Source organism: Lissotriton helveticus, chromosome 7 (assembly GCF_964261635.1).
Source record: "Lissotriton helveticus chromosome 7, aLisHel1.1, whole genome shotgun sequence".
Classification (NCBI taxonomy): Eukaryota; Metazoa; Chordata; class Amphibia; order Caudata; family Salamandridae; genus Lissotriton; species Lissotriton helveticus.
Window position 1 is genome coordinate 1,298,393,708 of NC_136068.1, and position 18,472 is coordinate 1,298,412,179.

Genomic DNA, 18,472 nt, shown 5'->3' on the forward strand with positions numbered 1-18,472 from the left:
CATTGTTATACCTGCCCATAAGCATCCCACAATCTGCTTAGAACCAAATCAATTTCATAGACTGATGCGGCAACCATTACAATATGAACAATGTTAAATATGCTCTAATGGAAGGTGGAGCTGGCGTGATCTGATCCAATTAGATCAATTTAACAAGCATTTACACAAGCAGCACGTTTGATCTTGCACTACCCTCTCTTCCAAGCCTAGGCATGGGAGGGGGAGGTAGTGAAGGCGACGGAGCCCAGCCGATGGGGACAAGAGAGTAAAGCACAGTAGGAGGGAGGGTGAGAGCTCCAAATGAACTTCACACACGTCATACATTGCTGAAAGAACTTCATGCACATACATGGCCCCACAATCTAAAATCTGCCACATCAGGGCAGGTCATTAATCCCTGAAGAGAAACAGTCCACTTTGTATAAACTACACGTGCACAGACATGGAAACTTGACAGCGCTGAAATTTCGCAGGTCAGTGCATGAGTAACTCATTCAGTCCAGGTTTTTGCTTTGCATTCTGTGACTTGTAGTCCTGATTTTATAATGGGATTAAAGGGATTACAAGCACCAGAAAGCAACTCAAAATTCCTAGCCTGGATGAGCTTCTCATGCCTGTGAGCTTTGCTGTGGGGATTAACTGTACATAATTGACTACTCCCAATTACATACAGGATGTTTCATGTCAGCATTGAAGATGTGCATCAGGATGGACGGGGAACAGGTTGAGATTGTATTTTTTGTTAGCTTTAGATACGCACTTTCAATGCAGTTAAGTACTGGAACATTAAACGTAAGTTAAACATGAGCACAGGTTTTGGACCAGCTCTTTTCCAATCCTTCAGATGTGTCTTGCTCACGTTTCCACCCCACCTCTGCGCACTTCCATTCATCCCTCACCCCGACATCGAGGCTTCCATTGAAGTTTGCACATGTGGTGTTGATCTGGCGCCAGGTGTTTGCCAAGGGCAGTAAACAAGTCCCCACGGCACCGTTGGTGAGCACTGATCTGGAGCAGTTGTGTGTGTGTTCAGAACACAACAGCCTATGATTCATCCGAAACCGACCTAAGTGGTTACTTGAGGAAGGTATTTGTCGTCATGATCAGCAGTTTGCTTTGATAATGAGCAATTCATTATATTGATCACAAAGGTCTGTGTATTGATTGGGAAAAGGCTGTGCATTGATCAGGAATAATGTGTGTGTGCATTGATTACAGGGAGTCATGTGGTACCGCTTTAATAAAGACAAGGCAGTGCCTCAATCAGGTACACAATGTCCTCTATTTAAGAACAGCACACGTGTTCATGCATAGCCTGTCGCTCTAGAGTTAATGTGTGTGCTTTCTTCCTGGGAGATCTCTGGCGTCAATCCCAAATAAGCCTGTTCTTTTTTATCCATTTATAAAAAGCATCACAGAGGTTTTACCTAGGGGCGAGTAGAACTCGTGGAGTTTCACTCCATGGAATTATGCGGAGTTACATAAAACCTCTGCAAGATTCCGCGGAGTTCCACAAGAGGGCGGAATTCGGCAATTCACGTTGCTTGCACTGATTTGAGCCCCGGGTACATGTTCTGCACTGTGAAATCAGCACGAACTGCACCACGCAGAACACCAGAGGGTGCTGCTTTTTTCTGCCGCTTGAGTAGTTTTTAGGTCTCGCGACCTATCAATGCGCGCAAGCGCATTGAGCAGAGCGAGAATTCAAGTGCTCAAAAAACTCGTGAAACCAAGTTTCGTTCGTGCGGTTTTCTTTGAATTCACGTGAATCACGTGAGCAAACAAGCACGCGCATCAGCCTCCCTCCCTCCCTCCTAATTACATTTTGTAACAGCCGCCACCACATCAAAGGGCTTCGCCCAGCGTGCGCTCTGCGGCTTCTCCTCCCCTAATTAATCATGGCTGTCCGGCCGTTACACACATGAAACAAATGCTCGCAGCCCCATTATACAGCCTAATGAGACGTCAGCCTTTCTGAGACATCGGAACTCTCGGACTTCTTTTCACGCACTTGAGGTGCCCACTTCTTTTAAATCACTTTCACGGTGTGCACGCACACAGCCCCCGTTCCCACTGCTCCGCAGCCCACGGCGCATCCAAGACCCAGGCCCCCTCGCCGATGCACGCAGGCGCGCGCACACAACTCCCGGGCTTCTTCTCTCGCATTGCATAGGACTCGGCGACCTGCATTGTTCACACATGAAACAAATGCTCGCAGCCCCAGTCCCATTATACAGCCTAATGAGACGTCAGCCTTTCTGAGACATCGGAACTCTCGGACTTCTTTTCACGCACTTGAGGTGCCCACTTCTTTTAAATCACTTTCACGGTGTGCGTGCACACAGCCCCTGTTCCCACTGCTCCGCAGCCCACGGCGCATTCCAAGACCCAGGCCCCCTCGCCGATGGATGCAGGCGCGCGCACACAACTCCCGGGCTTCTTCTCTAGCATTGCATAGGACTCGGCGACCTGCATTGTTCACACATGAAACAAATGTTCGCAGCCCCATTATACAGCCTAATGAGACGTCAGCCTTTCTGAGACATCGGATATACGTCAGTCCATTGAATAGTGCATGTCTGTGCGTTTCTGCTGGTGCTTTTGACATCTCTAACAAAGCACAGTGTAAACCCAGAGCCACAAATTACACTGCTTGTTGTTGTCTCGCCAGTAGCAAAGCCAATGTTAATTGTAATATCAATACATCTAAGTAAAGGCAATACAAAACATGTGACATTACAAATACTAAAAGTGTCACATATGCTAAAGTTAAAAGTATTGGCATTGTAAATCACAAAACATATATATAAAATGTCATTTACAAAACCAATAGCTCCAACTTTCCTACTGCGAGACCTATTGGCAACGCCAGTGCGTGTTCTACTTGAGCGGCAGCTTTTTTAATGCAGACAGTTGTAACCTGCTGCGACTGTCTGCAATAAGAAATCTCGCCGGGAGGCGTTCTAGCACCCGAAAACCTCACTATGGGATACAAATTCTTGCACACCAACTTAAAGTTGGCGAGCCATGCTACGCGGCGGTTGGCAAAGCTTTGCCAGAACTCCACGTTACAAGCAGGATGCGTTGTATGCAAAACTACGCCGGCAGAGCGGAGTTTATCATCCACCCCTAGTTTTACCACAAGCCTATGAAATGAAAGAATTCCTTCTTATTTAAACCAGTGACCGTCCCGTACTTCAAAGAGAGTAAAATCCACAGTGGCTTGCCTCACACAAAACTTCTCGCTTTGCCCTGATCTTTCCATACATCATTACTGTCTTTAAATATCCTTGCAATACAAGTCATGGCCTTTCATAACTCTGCTATTTACCAGGAAACCCGCTTCCTTGCATTCTTTGTCATACATAGCCCATGACTGCTGAGAGACTGATTGAATACACAACATTCCACATGATATACGTATATATTAATCATTGTATTACACTTGAGAGGGGTGGAGATGTTCAAACAAAAACACATGCTAGGAAAAACGAAAGCACTTCCATGAAGCATTTGATTATTGTAGTGTAGTTAAATGGAGAGACACACATAGAAACATGTAACTTTTTTGGTGATAAGTCGGGCAACTCAGAACAGATCGGAGGACTTATCCTGGAACTAGTCCCGGGCAGAGTTGCAGTGTGCCTGCCTGCTGCAGCTTGTGCCATCTGCGACCGGATCACTCATAGCTGCCAAGTTTTCAGATTGCTCATGTGTGACATTTTCATGGCAACAGTGTGCATATGAATGGCATTCAATTGCCAAATGTATGACTTGGCAAATGACACGATAACACAAGTAAAACAAACTATAAAGTCTAATAAAACAGACAAACGGTGTAAATTACCCACTTTTGACCATTATGAAGCTCTAGAAAAGCCCTGTATAGTGGCTAAATTGTACAATGTGAAATCCCAGCTTATCGACTTCACCAAACTGTGATCCTAAGCAACTATTTTTTATTTCACTGTTCCTCCTTTTTTTTCATCATCACATATTCGAGTGCCTTCAAATATGAAAGTTAATGATATGCGTGCCGCTGTACAAAAACAATCTTGTGTTTTGTTTAATGGTATATAATTTTGCTCCATCTATAATGAAAATCTAGATCACTTACAGAGTGTACACGAGAAGCCTCCTCTACTAGTATTAGACTTTTGTGACTGCTGGAGGATGAGTTTGACAAAGGATCCTAGGATTGTAGCAGTCGAGGGACAGAGCATGGGTTCCTCATGTGCACAAAGGACAAAAAATGTTTATGACTTCCTACAGCCAGCTTCGGGTAGCAATAAAGTGAGGAGGGAGAAGCTGTGCCAAAATCCCAGCCACCACCAAATGTTTAATGACTGGGTTTCAGTATATTCATGAGAAACACTCCTTTTCTCAACCTGGTAGGCTCTGACAGTGTATCAAACACCTGTAGGCTCGAAGCTGACACTGGGAATCACACAGTCATGCTAAGAATGCCTCAAGCAATTCAGAGGGGCAGATAGGAGCTGTAAACGTGTGAGAATGCATTTTAATGCGGTGATGTGGGAACCAGCGTTAAAATGTGTTAGTGTCACGTGTGATGCGTGTCACTTTGCAGGCTGGTGACTGGCACTTAGCTTAATCCAAGTGCTGCCGCCCTAAAGACGGCACTGATAGTGAAGCCAAATAACCATGGGAGGCTGGAAGTGAATGGTGGACGCCGACGGCCTACTGTCAAATCGGCCACACATAACAAAATCGGGGAAATGCCGGTGCCGGTACTGCCAGTCCAGTTTTTTTATCAGGACAAGTGCGGGAACGCTGGATGGTACAAAATTTTAGGCTCCTTACAAATTCCATAAGTTTTCGTCACAGAATATGGAAAAAATTAAGGATTTTAGGAAAAGTTTGAGCTTTGCAGGGCTTTGTAGGTAAGGAAATATTTTGGGATCAATGCAAGGTACACACTGCTGGACTCTCAGAGGCATCTAGTTTTAAAAAAATGTCTGGGATTTGTAGGTTTCTCTGGTTGGCTGCTGAGCCCAGGCTGTGCCGGCTCTAGGCCTATGCGATTGGAGGGACCGCACCGAGCGCTGACTTTGGGTGGGGCCTAAGGTTTGCATGTATTTTATGGTTTTAAAAGCACCTGCTACCCCGTTCATGGCCTCCAGAAACGTCCAGGCAACAATATAAATATCAAGATAACTCCAGTGATTAATGTTCTTCCTAGAGAAAGAGATCGGAGGTTTCCATAGTGGAAGTTATGACTCATGGTAAGGTAGTGCCAGGGGTTAATATACCTGCTGCAAAGAACGTGTACTATTTAGATCACAAAGTGCATTAAATGTAAATAGGTCAATGGGTTACTGCTTTTGTCTGAGAGATTGCAATTTAAACCTTATAATCCTAACAAAGAATAGTGAGCTATTAACTGTCATCAAAGAGCTGCCTGCAAACTGTAAGTTATAGATCAGAGCATAATGATTTTTTCCCCAGTCTTCCATCATCCTAATGTTGGAAAAAGGGTTAATTTGGATATAAATCAATTCTGATTATTAAAGAGAACCCCCAATCATGGTGTTACGTTTTAAATTCCTAGTTTGTGATTCTCTAGACCAAGCACTATTAAACTATTCTGTCTACCAGTATGGGAGACAGGTGACTCCTACACCTTGTAGGCCTCTGTCTTATGTAACATTTCGAAACACTAATTTACACACCTATGATTGATTGTCTCAGTGTAGAGTGTGTGATGTAAAGTGCTCTGACACCCTACAGTGTTATGACTGGTGGCAGCACTATAAAAATCATTAAACGCATTTGAGAGAGAGAGTGGTTATGGAGACTTGAGGGACACTGTTAAAGGGTGATAGTGAAGGAATCTGTGGTGAAGGTGGTCATTGGAGGGCACCAACAAACATTGTCACACTGGGCGCCACCAACGCTAAAGCCAGCCCTGAGCCTAGGCCCAAAATTTACAGCTACCCACATTGTACAGAAAATGATCGGTTTCCAATGAAACAAATGTGATCTCTCTGTGTTGCATTTTAGGGCCATGACTGTTATGTGCGCTGGGTCCACCCACACAAATGGGTTACCGATTTAATGGGGAAAAGTGTGGAATGCTGGATGATAGGAACTGTGTGGATCCCCATAGCTTCTGGAGCTTTCTCAAATGTGAGGAAAAAGAGTGTTTGTAGCCAAAATTTGAGGTTTGCAATGCCTAATGGGTCAGAAAACTCATGGAATCTAAGCGAGTCACACATCCCTGAACTCTCTGGGTGTCTAGTTTTCAGACATATTTGGTTTTCATAGGTTTCCCTGGGTGGCTGCGGAGTTCATTTTCCGCAGCTTCCTAGATCGCTACATGGGGTAATTTCTTTCTCTAATTTGTGATGCCTTCACATTTGTGTCACGAGCGCTAGGCCCAACCACACACTTAGAATACCACTTTAATCAGGATAAGTGTAGAAATGCTGGGTGGCAGGATTTTTGAGGATCCTGTTTCCTTGATGACGTTTTTAGAACAAAAACCATACATTCTCTTGTACAGCATTTTTTCCCATAAAACCCTAAATGTAGCTATATTTTGGCTATTCTCTCAGTGTCATCCATAGTAAACCTCAAACCCTGGGTACCTTTAGAATCCCCAGGATATTGGAAAAGAAAAGGATGCAAATTTTGCATGGACATCTTATGCGGGGAAAAAACCTATGAAGGCATAAGGATAAAGTACTCCAAATATCAAAAAAGGTCTCAGCACTGGGAGTAGAAAAGCCTCAGCAGTTAAGGCATGAAGTAGTGCATCAAGATCCCGTCTGATGTCAGAGACAACTGAAATCCCTTCATAGCTAGGTGAACTCCTCTGAGTTCCAAAAAAGTGATGTGATATAAACTCTCTTTCAGAGTCCACAAGCCTTTCACAGGCACATACTCTAGGTGAGTGCCCCATCCCAATAGCAAGGTATTCGTAACAAGCGTCTAAGTAGGAAGATCTCATTAAAATGGAACTCTCTGCAGTAGGCTGTTTGCTTTACCCCATTATGCCTAAGGCTGCCTTGCTCCTTGAGACAATTTCAATTTTTCGTCTAGTTCTCCTTCTGAGCCCACTGATCCTCTAAATATTTTTGTAGTGGCCACATATACAGCCTTGCATTTGGCACAATTGTAATGCATGAAGCCATTGAACAAGCAGTGATGAAATCTGACAATTGGCAGATTTAGAGACCTCTGAGAAGCTGGCACTTTTCCCAGATGGACGATACTTTGTCCTACGAAGGAAACACTCTTCATTTGCTTCGTATCTAGAGTCACTACCTTGTTAGCCATGGTCTGAACCAGTTAGTGTTGATAACTGGTAACTGAATTTTAGGCCCAATCAATGAAGGCGCAATATTGTGATTTGCATTTCTTTCTTTAGCCTGAATGAGCTGCTGGGTTTGAGAAGACAATCGTCGAGGTATGGATACACATTGCTCTCCTGGAGATGTAAGTGACAGCTACTACTGGCATGAATTTGGAGCAGGTCTGTGAAGTAATCCACACAGGAAAAGGAAAGCTAAAATGCACTTTCTGCCAGGATTCAGAGGAGCACTGAGATCTTTGCATGCAGAACAAACAGGACTTCTTGCTCTTACCACACACCAACAGCTTTTGGTACCTCCTTACCTGAGTTTTGTTGAGTGGAGATTTCTTGGCCCATTCAAACATGTGCTCATAAACATTGCCATCGTAGCGGCCCAGCACTGAACCGAGCTGAGCATCACTGTAGTCAAACGCATCTACCAGGGCTACAGCATTGGGACGGATTACAGCCAGCAGCTCCTTGATGCGAAGCTGCACATTTGCCAGCTGAGGAGCAGTGAACAGCCCTCCCTGGAAGAGGAATACACAAGAGGTAGAGAGCCATCAATACATGTAAATGCTAGTACACTCACAGGGAAATGGAGGGCTACATTACGGAGACATGCAACACACAGAAGGTGCACTGGTGATAGGAAGGTCTGGATTATGATGCATGTTAGAAAGAAAGGAGAATCTAAGAGACACATAGCTTCACTAAAGGTTTCCTATAGAGAAAGGGGGTCAGAGAGCTGCAGGTCTCCAGTACAGATAAGAGGACAGAGGTGTGCATGCATGTTTACCTCAAGGGTAGGCTACATCAGACTATTCAAGGTCTGCACTAAGGTTACAAGCTTCGGAGTAAGGGAACCCAGAGATCTGGGGGTACATTTGACTGAAAAAGTGTTGGCCAACAAAATGAAGATCTGTGCTAGGAATACATGTTACAGAGAAAGGACAAACAGAGCTATACATGTCTCCCCTAAATATGCATGCTAGAAATAACAGATGGCAAGGAATCTGAAGGTCTGCACTATGGCTATATGTTACAAAGAATAAGAACCAAAGATGTGGAGTTCTTAGCCTGGTGTACATGCTAAAGAGTACCAGTAACCAGAAATGCAGGGCTGTACTCCTGTACCAGTGGTAAACAGATCATAAATACACCTGAGAAGGACAGCTTCACAAAGTTGTGTGTCACATAACACATAGGGCAGTTGGGAGTCTACAAGAAGTGTTTAAGTTACAAAGATAGGGCACTGAAGATGAGCGATTCTGCATGAGGCATAGCTGACACAGAAAGGGGAGGGATTGGAAAGGAGAGGGGTATGTGTCTACCGAAGGAGCACCTACCTTGGACTAAGTGACGGAGGAGGTCAAAAAGGGAACCAGTGGTAGACACATGCATCAAAGAAAGATGAATCTGCCACATTCCCACCAATATAAAGGGACATGATACAGTAAAGGGCAAGGGGGAGTCGGACGTGGACCCCAAGTTTTGTGTGTACTGGGGATACATGGTTTAGAGAGGCTAGGAACCTATTTTCTGCATAGAGTTTGTATTTGGCTAGTCTGCGCTTGACAGCAGATACACACTCTACAATAAGGGAAGCAAATCCTGAAAGTATCTTGGGTAGAGGCTGAGGAATAGGACGACTCACCTGCAAAAAATCCCCAGTGTTTCGGTTGATGCCCTGCAGTGCATAGAGCAGACACAGAGAGTTGAGCACGTTGTGAACGGCCACATCAGCAATCTCTGCGAGCTTGTCTGTGAAAAGTTTCACCACCACATAATGACAGTGCGCCTGGAGAGGAAACACGGATTTGTGAGAAAAGGCTATCTGGTGCACATGCCCTCATCCTGGCGTTGCATGACCCATTCCCTACCACCAATCTCCCCATAACAGGAAAACAGACCTCAGAAGCTCGCACCAGCTCCACAGAGCTCAGATTCCAGGCATCCTCCTTGGGCCGCCGGTGGTTCAGTTCTGTCTGCACACTCTTGGCTGCTGCCTCCACAAGCCTATGTTGCACCAGGGGGAAGAAAGGAACAAGCATTGGCAATGCAATCAGTCTTATATCACTGAATGTTAGAGCCACTGGCGCTGCAAATGACAATGTTTCTTAGTTATGTTTTTTGTGTGCAGTGGAGTGATCATTTGCCCTATCTAAAGAGACAGGAAGGAAAACGAATAGAGAGGAGAAAGTAGGGGTGGTATCAGTAGTGCTTTAAAAGAAAGAGGATTGATGGAACAGTAGCATAAGCAATAAAAGATAATGCACGAAGCAAGGAAAGGGTGCAGCACCACAGTCTGTTACTAGGTGCCCCTGTGGCGTTCTGAAGGGACCACTATTAGCCATATAAGGTACTGCACCCTTAATGCAGCATACTAAAGGATGTTGTTCCAGCATTGCTGTTTGTTGAATGCAGTATCTGAGGCACAATGCTCTAATGTTTATATGAAACAGCAACTTTAACGCAAGTGTTCCGAAATGGTTCGCGGCACCCTATGCTTTTTATGTTTAAGTTGAGTGGAGGAGTAGTAGGGAGGGGAAGAAAAATGTGGCGCTATGGTCAGAGCAATCGGAACTAAAGAACAGAGGGTTTGAGTCTTAGCATTGCTTCACCATACTGTGATTCTGGGTAGTATCACCTAATCTCCTGGCTTTAAAAAACAAGCCGTATTCAAATAGTTTTTTTCATAGGAAACTTTCCACCCTGTACACTTGACTTCACACTGTCATACACTGTGGGCGGCTCATTGGCATCAGGCTGACTTTTCTGCATGCCCCTTCCTTAGTGTGGTAATGCCCTCCAACATATAGCAGGCACAAGATAACACCATTTTTAGGTCGAGCATCGAGACCCTCTTGTATACTTTAGTATACTTACTTGAATGTGGACACGAGTCGGACGCGCGCTTTTTCAGTGGCAGATTTGTCCTTGTGAGCGCGCTTCTCTCCCCCTCCCTCCCTGTCTACGCGCACGCGGACAGGAGAAATGCATTCAGCAGCCTCTCGCCTCTCTCATTCACGCGCGCACACACAGCCACACTCACGCATGCGTACACACATTCCCACGCGCACACACTCACCCCCTCCTCCTACATCTTTCCGTCCAAAACTACTGCCAATTTACCACACACGCGAAATAAATAAAAAAACGTTCACACACGTAGCAGCGTACTGAAAAGAGCATCGATAGAGGATCTTTTCTTTCCCTGAGTCGGCAGCGGTCGAAGTGTGAACATAAAGGTATGGGATCCAGTGCACTCCTGACACGCATCGCCCCGTGCTTCCCGGGGACATTTTATCATGCGCATACCTAAGAAGCGTCACACTCTGCAGCCCTGAGGCCTCAACCAGTAAGTGCTCCCTTGGTGCTCTTCACCACGCATCCCTTGGTGCACGCCAACTTGTTGTCCGACGCTTCATAGCCTTGTGTGCCTCGAGTCGTGCTGCACGTGGTTATTTGTTTCTTTCTCTCCTCGTTGACGCACGTGTGGTAATATGCGGGCATAAATGCAAGGCCTTACTTGTGTTTAGTTGGCCTGTGTGCATGCGCTCTGTACGTTTGTATTAGCATGTGTGCCCCTGTGTGTGTGCTCTACACAAAAAGACATATATTGGCTTTGTTAATGTTTATTTGCCTCGTTTTATTTTCCTCTTGTGTTTTTTAACCTACGGGCACATGTTCACGGACAACAGTTGTTGTTGGGAAAGTTAAAATCACCTGTCTGATATTTTTTGAATTCCCTATGGCATTTTTTTCTATTCTTTTAATTAAAAATTTTCGATTTTTAGTTGATTATGATAAGAAGTGATTTGTTTTATTTGAAAACTATAATTGCCATTTTTATTGCCCTTCTCTGTTTTTTACCGCTGAAACGACCTTCTTGCACTCTAAATGCTAGTTGCATGTAAAGTGTTGTCTCCGTTTATCTCCTTTTTTTAAATCACTTTTCATACAACAATTGAACAACAAGCAAGTGGACTGTAATATTCACCACCTCACTACGGGTTTGTTACCTGATGAGTTGTGTTCCACGCCTCCTACATCTTTCCGTCCCAAACTACTGCCTAAATTCTTTTGTGCATTTTCCACATAAAAAAAAAATCAATTTACCACACGGTGTGCCAGCAGAATTTGTTTCCATTGTCTCACATACCATACCCACCATTGAATTAAGATACTGGTTTATTTTTACAACAATAAAAATGTTTCTCGCATTTTTGAATCCTGCTAGGAGTTAAATCAAAAAGTCACATCGCTCTCCAGACAAATTTTCCAGAAGAAACTGCAAATCATTAGGTTTAGCACATTTGCATTTCTATCCGAGGCCTAGGGCCTGGCAAGGAGAGTATAATAGAATTTCCTATTTCTTCTTCTAGTTCTCTCTCACGCTTGAGCTAGAAGACACCTCAGCGATGGGCTAGTTAAAAGCAACCTTTAAGGAACGGCAGTTTAGAAGAATTACAGGGACTGCATTGTTCAAAGAAAGCATGAGAATAACGTTTTCATTAATATAGAAGATAATGGCTTCCTCGTAGATATATCAAAAACAAAACTCATGGTGAAGTTCTCACAGATGCTCAAAGAAATGCTGAAAACATCAGCTGTCACATTCCAAGACCCTGGTAGGGCTAGAATTACCCCCCCCCCCCCCGAACACGTGGATAAAAACAATATAAAGCAGCCCCTACGATCCTAATTATACTGGGGACAACTACTGCCTGACTCTTTACTGCTGCATACTGCACTGCACGTAAGCGTGCAAATGCACAAGGCACAGGGGACACATTGCCCGCAAACACAGAGAACAAAACAAGCATTTGCAATGCAATAGGTCTCGCAATTGTGAGAGTTTGAGCTATTGGCATTGTAAATGGCAATGCCTTTTATTTACGTGCTAGTTTTTAAAACATAAAATAAGGCATTGTCATTTACAATGCCAATAGCTCAAACTCTCACAATTGGGAGACCTATTGCATTGCAAATGCTTGTTGTTGTTTGGAGACCAGTGCCACAGTCTACACAAACACACATGCTCCTTGGCAAACACTCCATGAATTGTGTGTGCACTGCTGCAGTGTCTGTGCTTGAAACAAGGTGCACTTCCACGCCACTCACCACATGCCAGCTTGCAAAATGACCCCCCTCGTCTCCATAAACACAACAAGCCTTGTTGCTTAGTCATGGGGAGCATACAACTGGTTGGTGTGTGCTGTCCCACTGAACATGCCATACTGGGTTCTGGGGGGCGCGTGGTCTGGCCACAACGCAGGATGGCCGCTTGACACCGGAGCTGAGGGGAGCCCCGGACAGCACTGAGCAGCCTTTAAAATCATGGAAGGAAGCTAATTTCAACAGAAAACGCTGTCTAAATTGCTGCCCTCACTGATGGAAGACTTACAGGTTAATACACCAATCTCTTCAGAAGATATATGGCTGTTTCTATTTTCGGCACCAGCACTTCAACCTCTGACAGGAGCCAGCTGTCTGAGCTTGAGCCTTGTGGAATGTGGCAAGAGGCTCCTTTCCCTCACAGAAGCCTGAGAAGATTTTATGTTTATCAGCGCTGACTTCCTGAGACAGAAACTTGCTCTTTGGGAACACTTGCCTGCTGCCCTGAACAGTGGCGTAATGAACCTTGAGGGGGCCCCCCTGCAAAGCACATGGAGGGGGGCCCCCTCCCCGGAGGCTTGGCTCACCACCTACCACTCAGAAATCTAGGCAAGGAGGCAGGAGCTAAAGGACAGGGCCAAGAAAACAGGGGATGGAGCGGTCTTGAATGTGTTGTATTGTTAAATTTATAGAGGGCCTACTACCCGTATGTGGAGCACTGAAGCGCTTGCGTACATGAGTAGCAAGTTACAATATGTGTAGGGTGTGTGGTTGGAAGGGGCGTTGTATTTATTTTGACGCTATGTTGGAAGTGTTCCTATTCCATGTGGTGCACGAGGACCACTGACTGGGGTGCATGCAGCTTATTGTGCAATAGGATGTAGCGCTTAGCAATGGCTTAAGAGGTGAGAGATATGCACACTATTTTGTTTTTCATCTCTCTGCAGGTCTCTTTATGGTATTTATTTTGTTCAAATCCCACCTTGGTGATTACTGCATAGAGTCGTCCAATCTAAAAATACTGTGCCTACTCTTTAAAGTTAATGGTCCTGAGTAGGCATAGATTAAAGAGTACACAGTGAGTGATGCAACAGTGTGAGAGTAGGGTAGGAGGAGAGACTACAGGGTGAGTGAGGTGACCATATGTAAGTGCAGAGTTGGACGAAAGAATGCATTGTTAGTGATTGGCTTATTTGAGTGAGATTGCAGATTGAGCAGTGAGGGGGACAGGTGAGTTCAGTGTGACATGAGTGCAGTGTGAGTAGTGTGCTCGTGTGACTGCAGGGTGAGGTACAACGTGAACAGCGTCAGTCACAAGTGCACTGCCAGTGCAGAGTAATGACTAAGTGCAGGATGAGCGGGTGAACAGTGGTACTGCATGGTGGTCAGTGTGAGTGCATTGTGATTGCAGTGAGTGCAGGTTGAGCATAAAAGTGAAGGGCACGAATGAGGAGTGAGATGTCTGAATGTGGGGTGCATTCCCGGACACTTGATGTAACTCAGCATGTGATTGACGGCGGCGTAGGGTTTCAGGTATTGTTATTCTGGCATTAATAGGGATCGAGGACATAGGAAATAATGTGCTGATCGTGGAGCAAACTTCCAGTCTTATGATTAGGGGGTGCCGCTCGCCAAGGAGGTTGGATTCCTGTGCTGCTGCTGCCCGTTTGGAGCCCCGCTGGACCTGGTTATTTGCGAAGGGGGAGAGCTGCTGCTAAGGAGAACGGGACTGCGAGGTCCGGCAGGCTGTGCGTGATCCAGCGAGCACACCTGCCGCCTCTTCCCGTGTCTCCGCCCTCTGCCCTGTGTGCGCCTTAACTCCTCGCGGCCCCCGCTTCGCGGGTGCCGCTCGCCAAGGAGGTTGGATTCCTGTGCTGCTGCTGCCCGTTTGGAGCCCCGCTGGACCTGGTTATTTGCGAAGGGGGAGAGCTGCTGCTAAGGAGAACGGGACTGCGAGGTCCGGCAGGCTGTGCGTGATCCAGCGAGCACACCTGCCGCCTCTTCCCGTGTCTCCGCCCTCTGCCCTGTGTGCGCCTTAACTCCTCGCGGCCCCCGCTTCGCGGGTGCCGCTCGCCAAGGAGGTTGGATTCCTGTGCTGCTGCTGCCCGTTTGGAGCCCCGCTGGACCTGGTTATTTGCGAAGGGGGAGAGCTGCTGCTAAGGAGAACGGGACTGCGAGGTCCGGCAGGCTGTGCGTGATCCAGCGAGCACACCTGCCGCCTCTTCCCGTGTCTCCGCCCTCTGCCCTGTGTGCGCCTTAACTCCTCGCGGCCCCCGCTTCGCGGGTGCCGCTCGCCAAGGAGGTTGGATTCCTGTGCTGCTGCTGCCCGTTTGGAGCCCCGCTGGACCTGGTTATTTGCGAAGGGGGAGAGCTGCTGCTAAGGAGAACGGGACTGCGAGGTCCGGCAGGCTGTGCGTGATCCAGCGAGCACACCTGCCGCCTCTTCCCGTGTCTCCGCCCTCTGCCCTGTGTGCGCCTTAACTCCTCGCGGCCCCCGCTTCGCGGGAGCCGCTCGCCAAGGAGGTTGGATTCCTGTGCTGCTGCTGCCCGTTTGGAGCCCCGCTGGACCTGGTTATTTGCGAAGGGGGAGAGCTGCTGCTAAGGAGAACGGGAGGACTGCGAGGTCCGGCAGGCTGTGCGTGATCCAGCGAGCACACCTGCCGCCTCTTCCCGTGTCTCCGCCTCCCTTTCCAGAGAACGTTTAAGAATCGGTGCACTCACGCGTTAGCGGGACGCGTGTGCGGGACATATCCCGGGACAAAGCCCGGACTAAGGGCGGACCCTCTGAGACCCTCCGAGAACCGAGGAGACCGGACTGGACCCTAATCCCTGGTATTTATGCTGTGACTCATTGCTAACATATTTGACACTTTGAGTGACTTTGTATTTTATCGCTGTGGGATTTTACTCCTATTTTCATATACCATGGCCGAAAAGCAGGGTGCTTTTTTGAACAAAACCCTTGATGACTATTTTACTAAAGCTTCACCGGATATGCCATTAGATATTGTTTTGGCAGAGCGCCGGGCTGAGCGTCGCCGCTCTGTTGAAAGTTTAAAAGATTAGGGTTGCCAGCTCATTATTTTGATGCCTCTACAGGACAAAAATAAGCATCACCTAAAGCCGTATTTTCAGCATTTATCTTTGCATACTTCGAACAGCAAATAATAAATAAAAACACTTTTAATTGTGTTCTAGGGCTGCCTGAATGATCCACAACTGATAATTAAAGGGAACAAAGACAGAAAAGTAGCCTTACAAATGAATACATTCATTTTTATTTATAGCACTATTTAGTGTCAAGACGAGGTCTTTCAGTGTCTTTAAACAACACATGGCTGGCATTTTTCTTTTGGCAAACCCTACTTTATAATCCTTTTCATGAAATTCATTCTCACACTACAGCAGTAAATGTACATTTCAAATGTAAGGAACAGGCACAGTGGGGGCTCAGTGGGTACTGGAACCAGCAAAAAAACTGCGCCTAGGTAACCAGTTTACAAAGGTATGTAAATATGAAAATGGTCTCTGGCCTCGAGGCAGTTGCCTTCAACCCTCTTGCTTCTGGGCCTGGTACCTTTATACTAATCAACAGCCTTTGATATTGTCCATCATCAGACACTACTACTGTGACTTGAGAAGCTGGACCTATAAATAAATTATCACCTCCCACCTCAGCGACAGATAAAGCTTTGTATCTAAATCAATATTTACCTCAACTGCTCACATCCTGCTCTGCGACATCACTACATTTCACTAGTCTTGTTCAACCTCTAGCTTACCTGATCAGCTCAATCAACCTCACTTGCTACAACTATGTAGATGACATGTAGATTATTCTAAAACTAGGAGACACTACAAGCGTCAATAGTCAGGTGTTCTGTCTTTAAGGCATTTTACAGTTCCTTCAAGGGGAAGGCACACAGCAGTGGGGTCCCTGAACACCTGGTATGTCACGTCTCTGAGATTAAACGTGGTGTTTTCATATTTGTTGGGAACAGCTGAGCTCCTCTCTTAAAATTACTGTGTAGCCAGAGAAGACAAAGTGGCTTTTCTTTACCAACTGCAACACTTTGGATCTTGACAGAAATTAGCTGTCTGGATTCATGTCTTTTGGAATGCAGCTTTATCTGACTGATTGGCAGAGCGCTGTCCTGTCTTGTATCTTTAGGGACAGGCCAGTGGCGTCACTAGGGGGGTGCGGACCGCACCGGGTGACACCCTCACATGGGGGTGACACCATCTGGTTGCCCCCCCCCCAGCAGGCCTCTGTACATGGCACCCCCTGCACCGCACCCGAAGGCCTCGGAGAGACTCGATCCGCTTTAAAAACAAAAGCGAACAGAGATATTTTCTCACCTATTCGAATTAAAATGTTCTCATTAGTTAAAGTTTGAAAAGTGTAGTAATGAGGGGCCCCCGCCATTTATATGGAAAAAGACACGGTGCTAAAGAGGGGGGGCCGGGGAGGGGGGGGTATTAACCGCTTGGAAATTAGCTTTTACTTTAGCTGCCTGTTTCATATCGTAAAATTCTCACGTCTACAAACTCGCTGGTGCCTTGTACACAGATTTCTTTTTGCATTTTGAAAAGCTTTAAAAGAGAAACCACATGAAAGCAGCAGAGAGTGTAAAAGGGGGGGGGTCCTGCTCCCCCCCCCCCCCCCGGGTTTAATGTGCGAGAGAGAGGGAGCTAGAGGGAGCAAGAAGACAGAGAGAGAGAGAGAGTTAGAGTGAGAAAGACAGAGAGAGAGGGAGCTAGTGTGAGAAAGACAGAGAGAGAGGGAGCTAGAGGGAGTAAGACAGAGAGAGGGAGACAGAGGTAGCTAGAGGAAGTAAGACAGAGAGAGAGAGAGGGAGCTAGACAGAGAGAGGGAGCTAGAGGGAGTACGATAGAGAGAGAGAGGGAGCTAGAGGGAGCAAGACAGAGAGAGAGAAGGAGCAAGACAGAGAGAGAGGGAGCTAGAGGGAATAAGAGAGAGGGAGCTAGAGGGAGCAAGACAGAGAGAGAGGGCGCTAGAGGGAGTAAGACAGAGAGAGAGGGAGCTAGAGGGAGTAAGACAGAGAGAGAGGGAGACAGAGGGAGCTAGAGGGAGTAAGACAGAGAGAGAGAGGGAGCTAGACAGAGACAGAGGGAGCTAGAGGGAGCAAGACAGAGAGAGAGGGAGCTAGACAGAGAGACAGAGAGAGGGAGCTAGAGGGAGTAAGACAGAGAGAGAGGGAGCTAGAGGGAGCTAGACAGAGAGAGGGAGCTAGAGGGAGTAAGACAGAGAGAGAGGGAGTCAGAGGGAGCTAGAGGGAGCAAGACAGAGAGAGAGGGAGCTAGACAGAGAGAGCGAGCTAGAGGGAGTAAGATAGAGAGAGAGGGAGCTAAAGGGAGTAAGCCAGAGAGAGAGGGAGCTAGAGGGAGTAAGAGAGAGAGAGGGAGCTAGAGGGAGGAAGACAGAGAGAGGAGCTAGAGGGAGTACGACAGAGAGAGAGGTAGCTAGAGGGAGTAAGACAGAGAGAGAGGGAGCTAGAGGGAGCTAGACCGAGAGAGAGGGAGACAGAGGGAGCTAGAGGGAGCAAGAGAGAGGGAGCTAGAGGGAGCTAGACAGAGAGAGGGAGCTAGAGGGAGTAAGACAGAGAGAGAGAGGGAGCTAGAGAGAGTAAGACAGCGAGAGAGGGAGCTAGACAGAGAGAGGGAGCTAGAGGGAGTAAGATAGAGAGAGAGGGAGCTACAGGGAGCTAGAGCGAGCAAGACAGACAGAGAGGGAACTAGAGGGAGTAAGAGAGAGAGAGGGAGCTAGAGGGAGCAAGACAGAGAGATGGAGCTAGAGGGAGTAAGACAGAGAGAGAGGGAGCTAGAGGGAGTAAGACAGAGAGAGGGAGACAGAGGGAGCTAGAGGGAGCAAGACAGAGAGCGAGGGAGCTAGACAGAGAGAGGGAGTAAGACAGAGAGAGAGTGAGCTAGAGGGCTCTTGACAGAGAGAGGGAGCTAGAGGGAGTAAGAGAGAGAGGGAGCTAGAGGGAGCAAGACAGAGTGAGAGGGAGATAG

At 46.8% G+C, this 18,472-nt stretch overlaps 1 protein-coding gene across 1 annotated transcript in view; it reads right to left on the minus strand.

Moving 5' to 3' along the window:
• The window catches only part of LOC144770228 (peroxisomal acyl-coenzyme A oxidase 1-like), a 274,407-nt gene that overhangs the window by 14,686 nt on the left and 241,249 nt on the right, over positions 1–18,472 (minus strand). Inside the window, exons 11-13 of the mRNA XM_078654563.1 lie at positions 9,229–9,334; positions 8,973–9,116; positions 7,639–7,845 (exon numbers count right to left, since the gene is read on the minus strand). Coding sequence (XP_078510689.1) covers positions 7,639–7,845; positions 8,973–9,116; positions 9,229–9,334 — 457 coding nt within the window. The remainder of the gene's footprint in view (positions 1–7,638; positions 7,846–8,972; positions 9,117–9,228; positions 9,335–18,472) is intronic.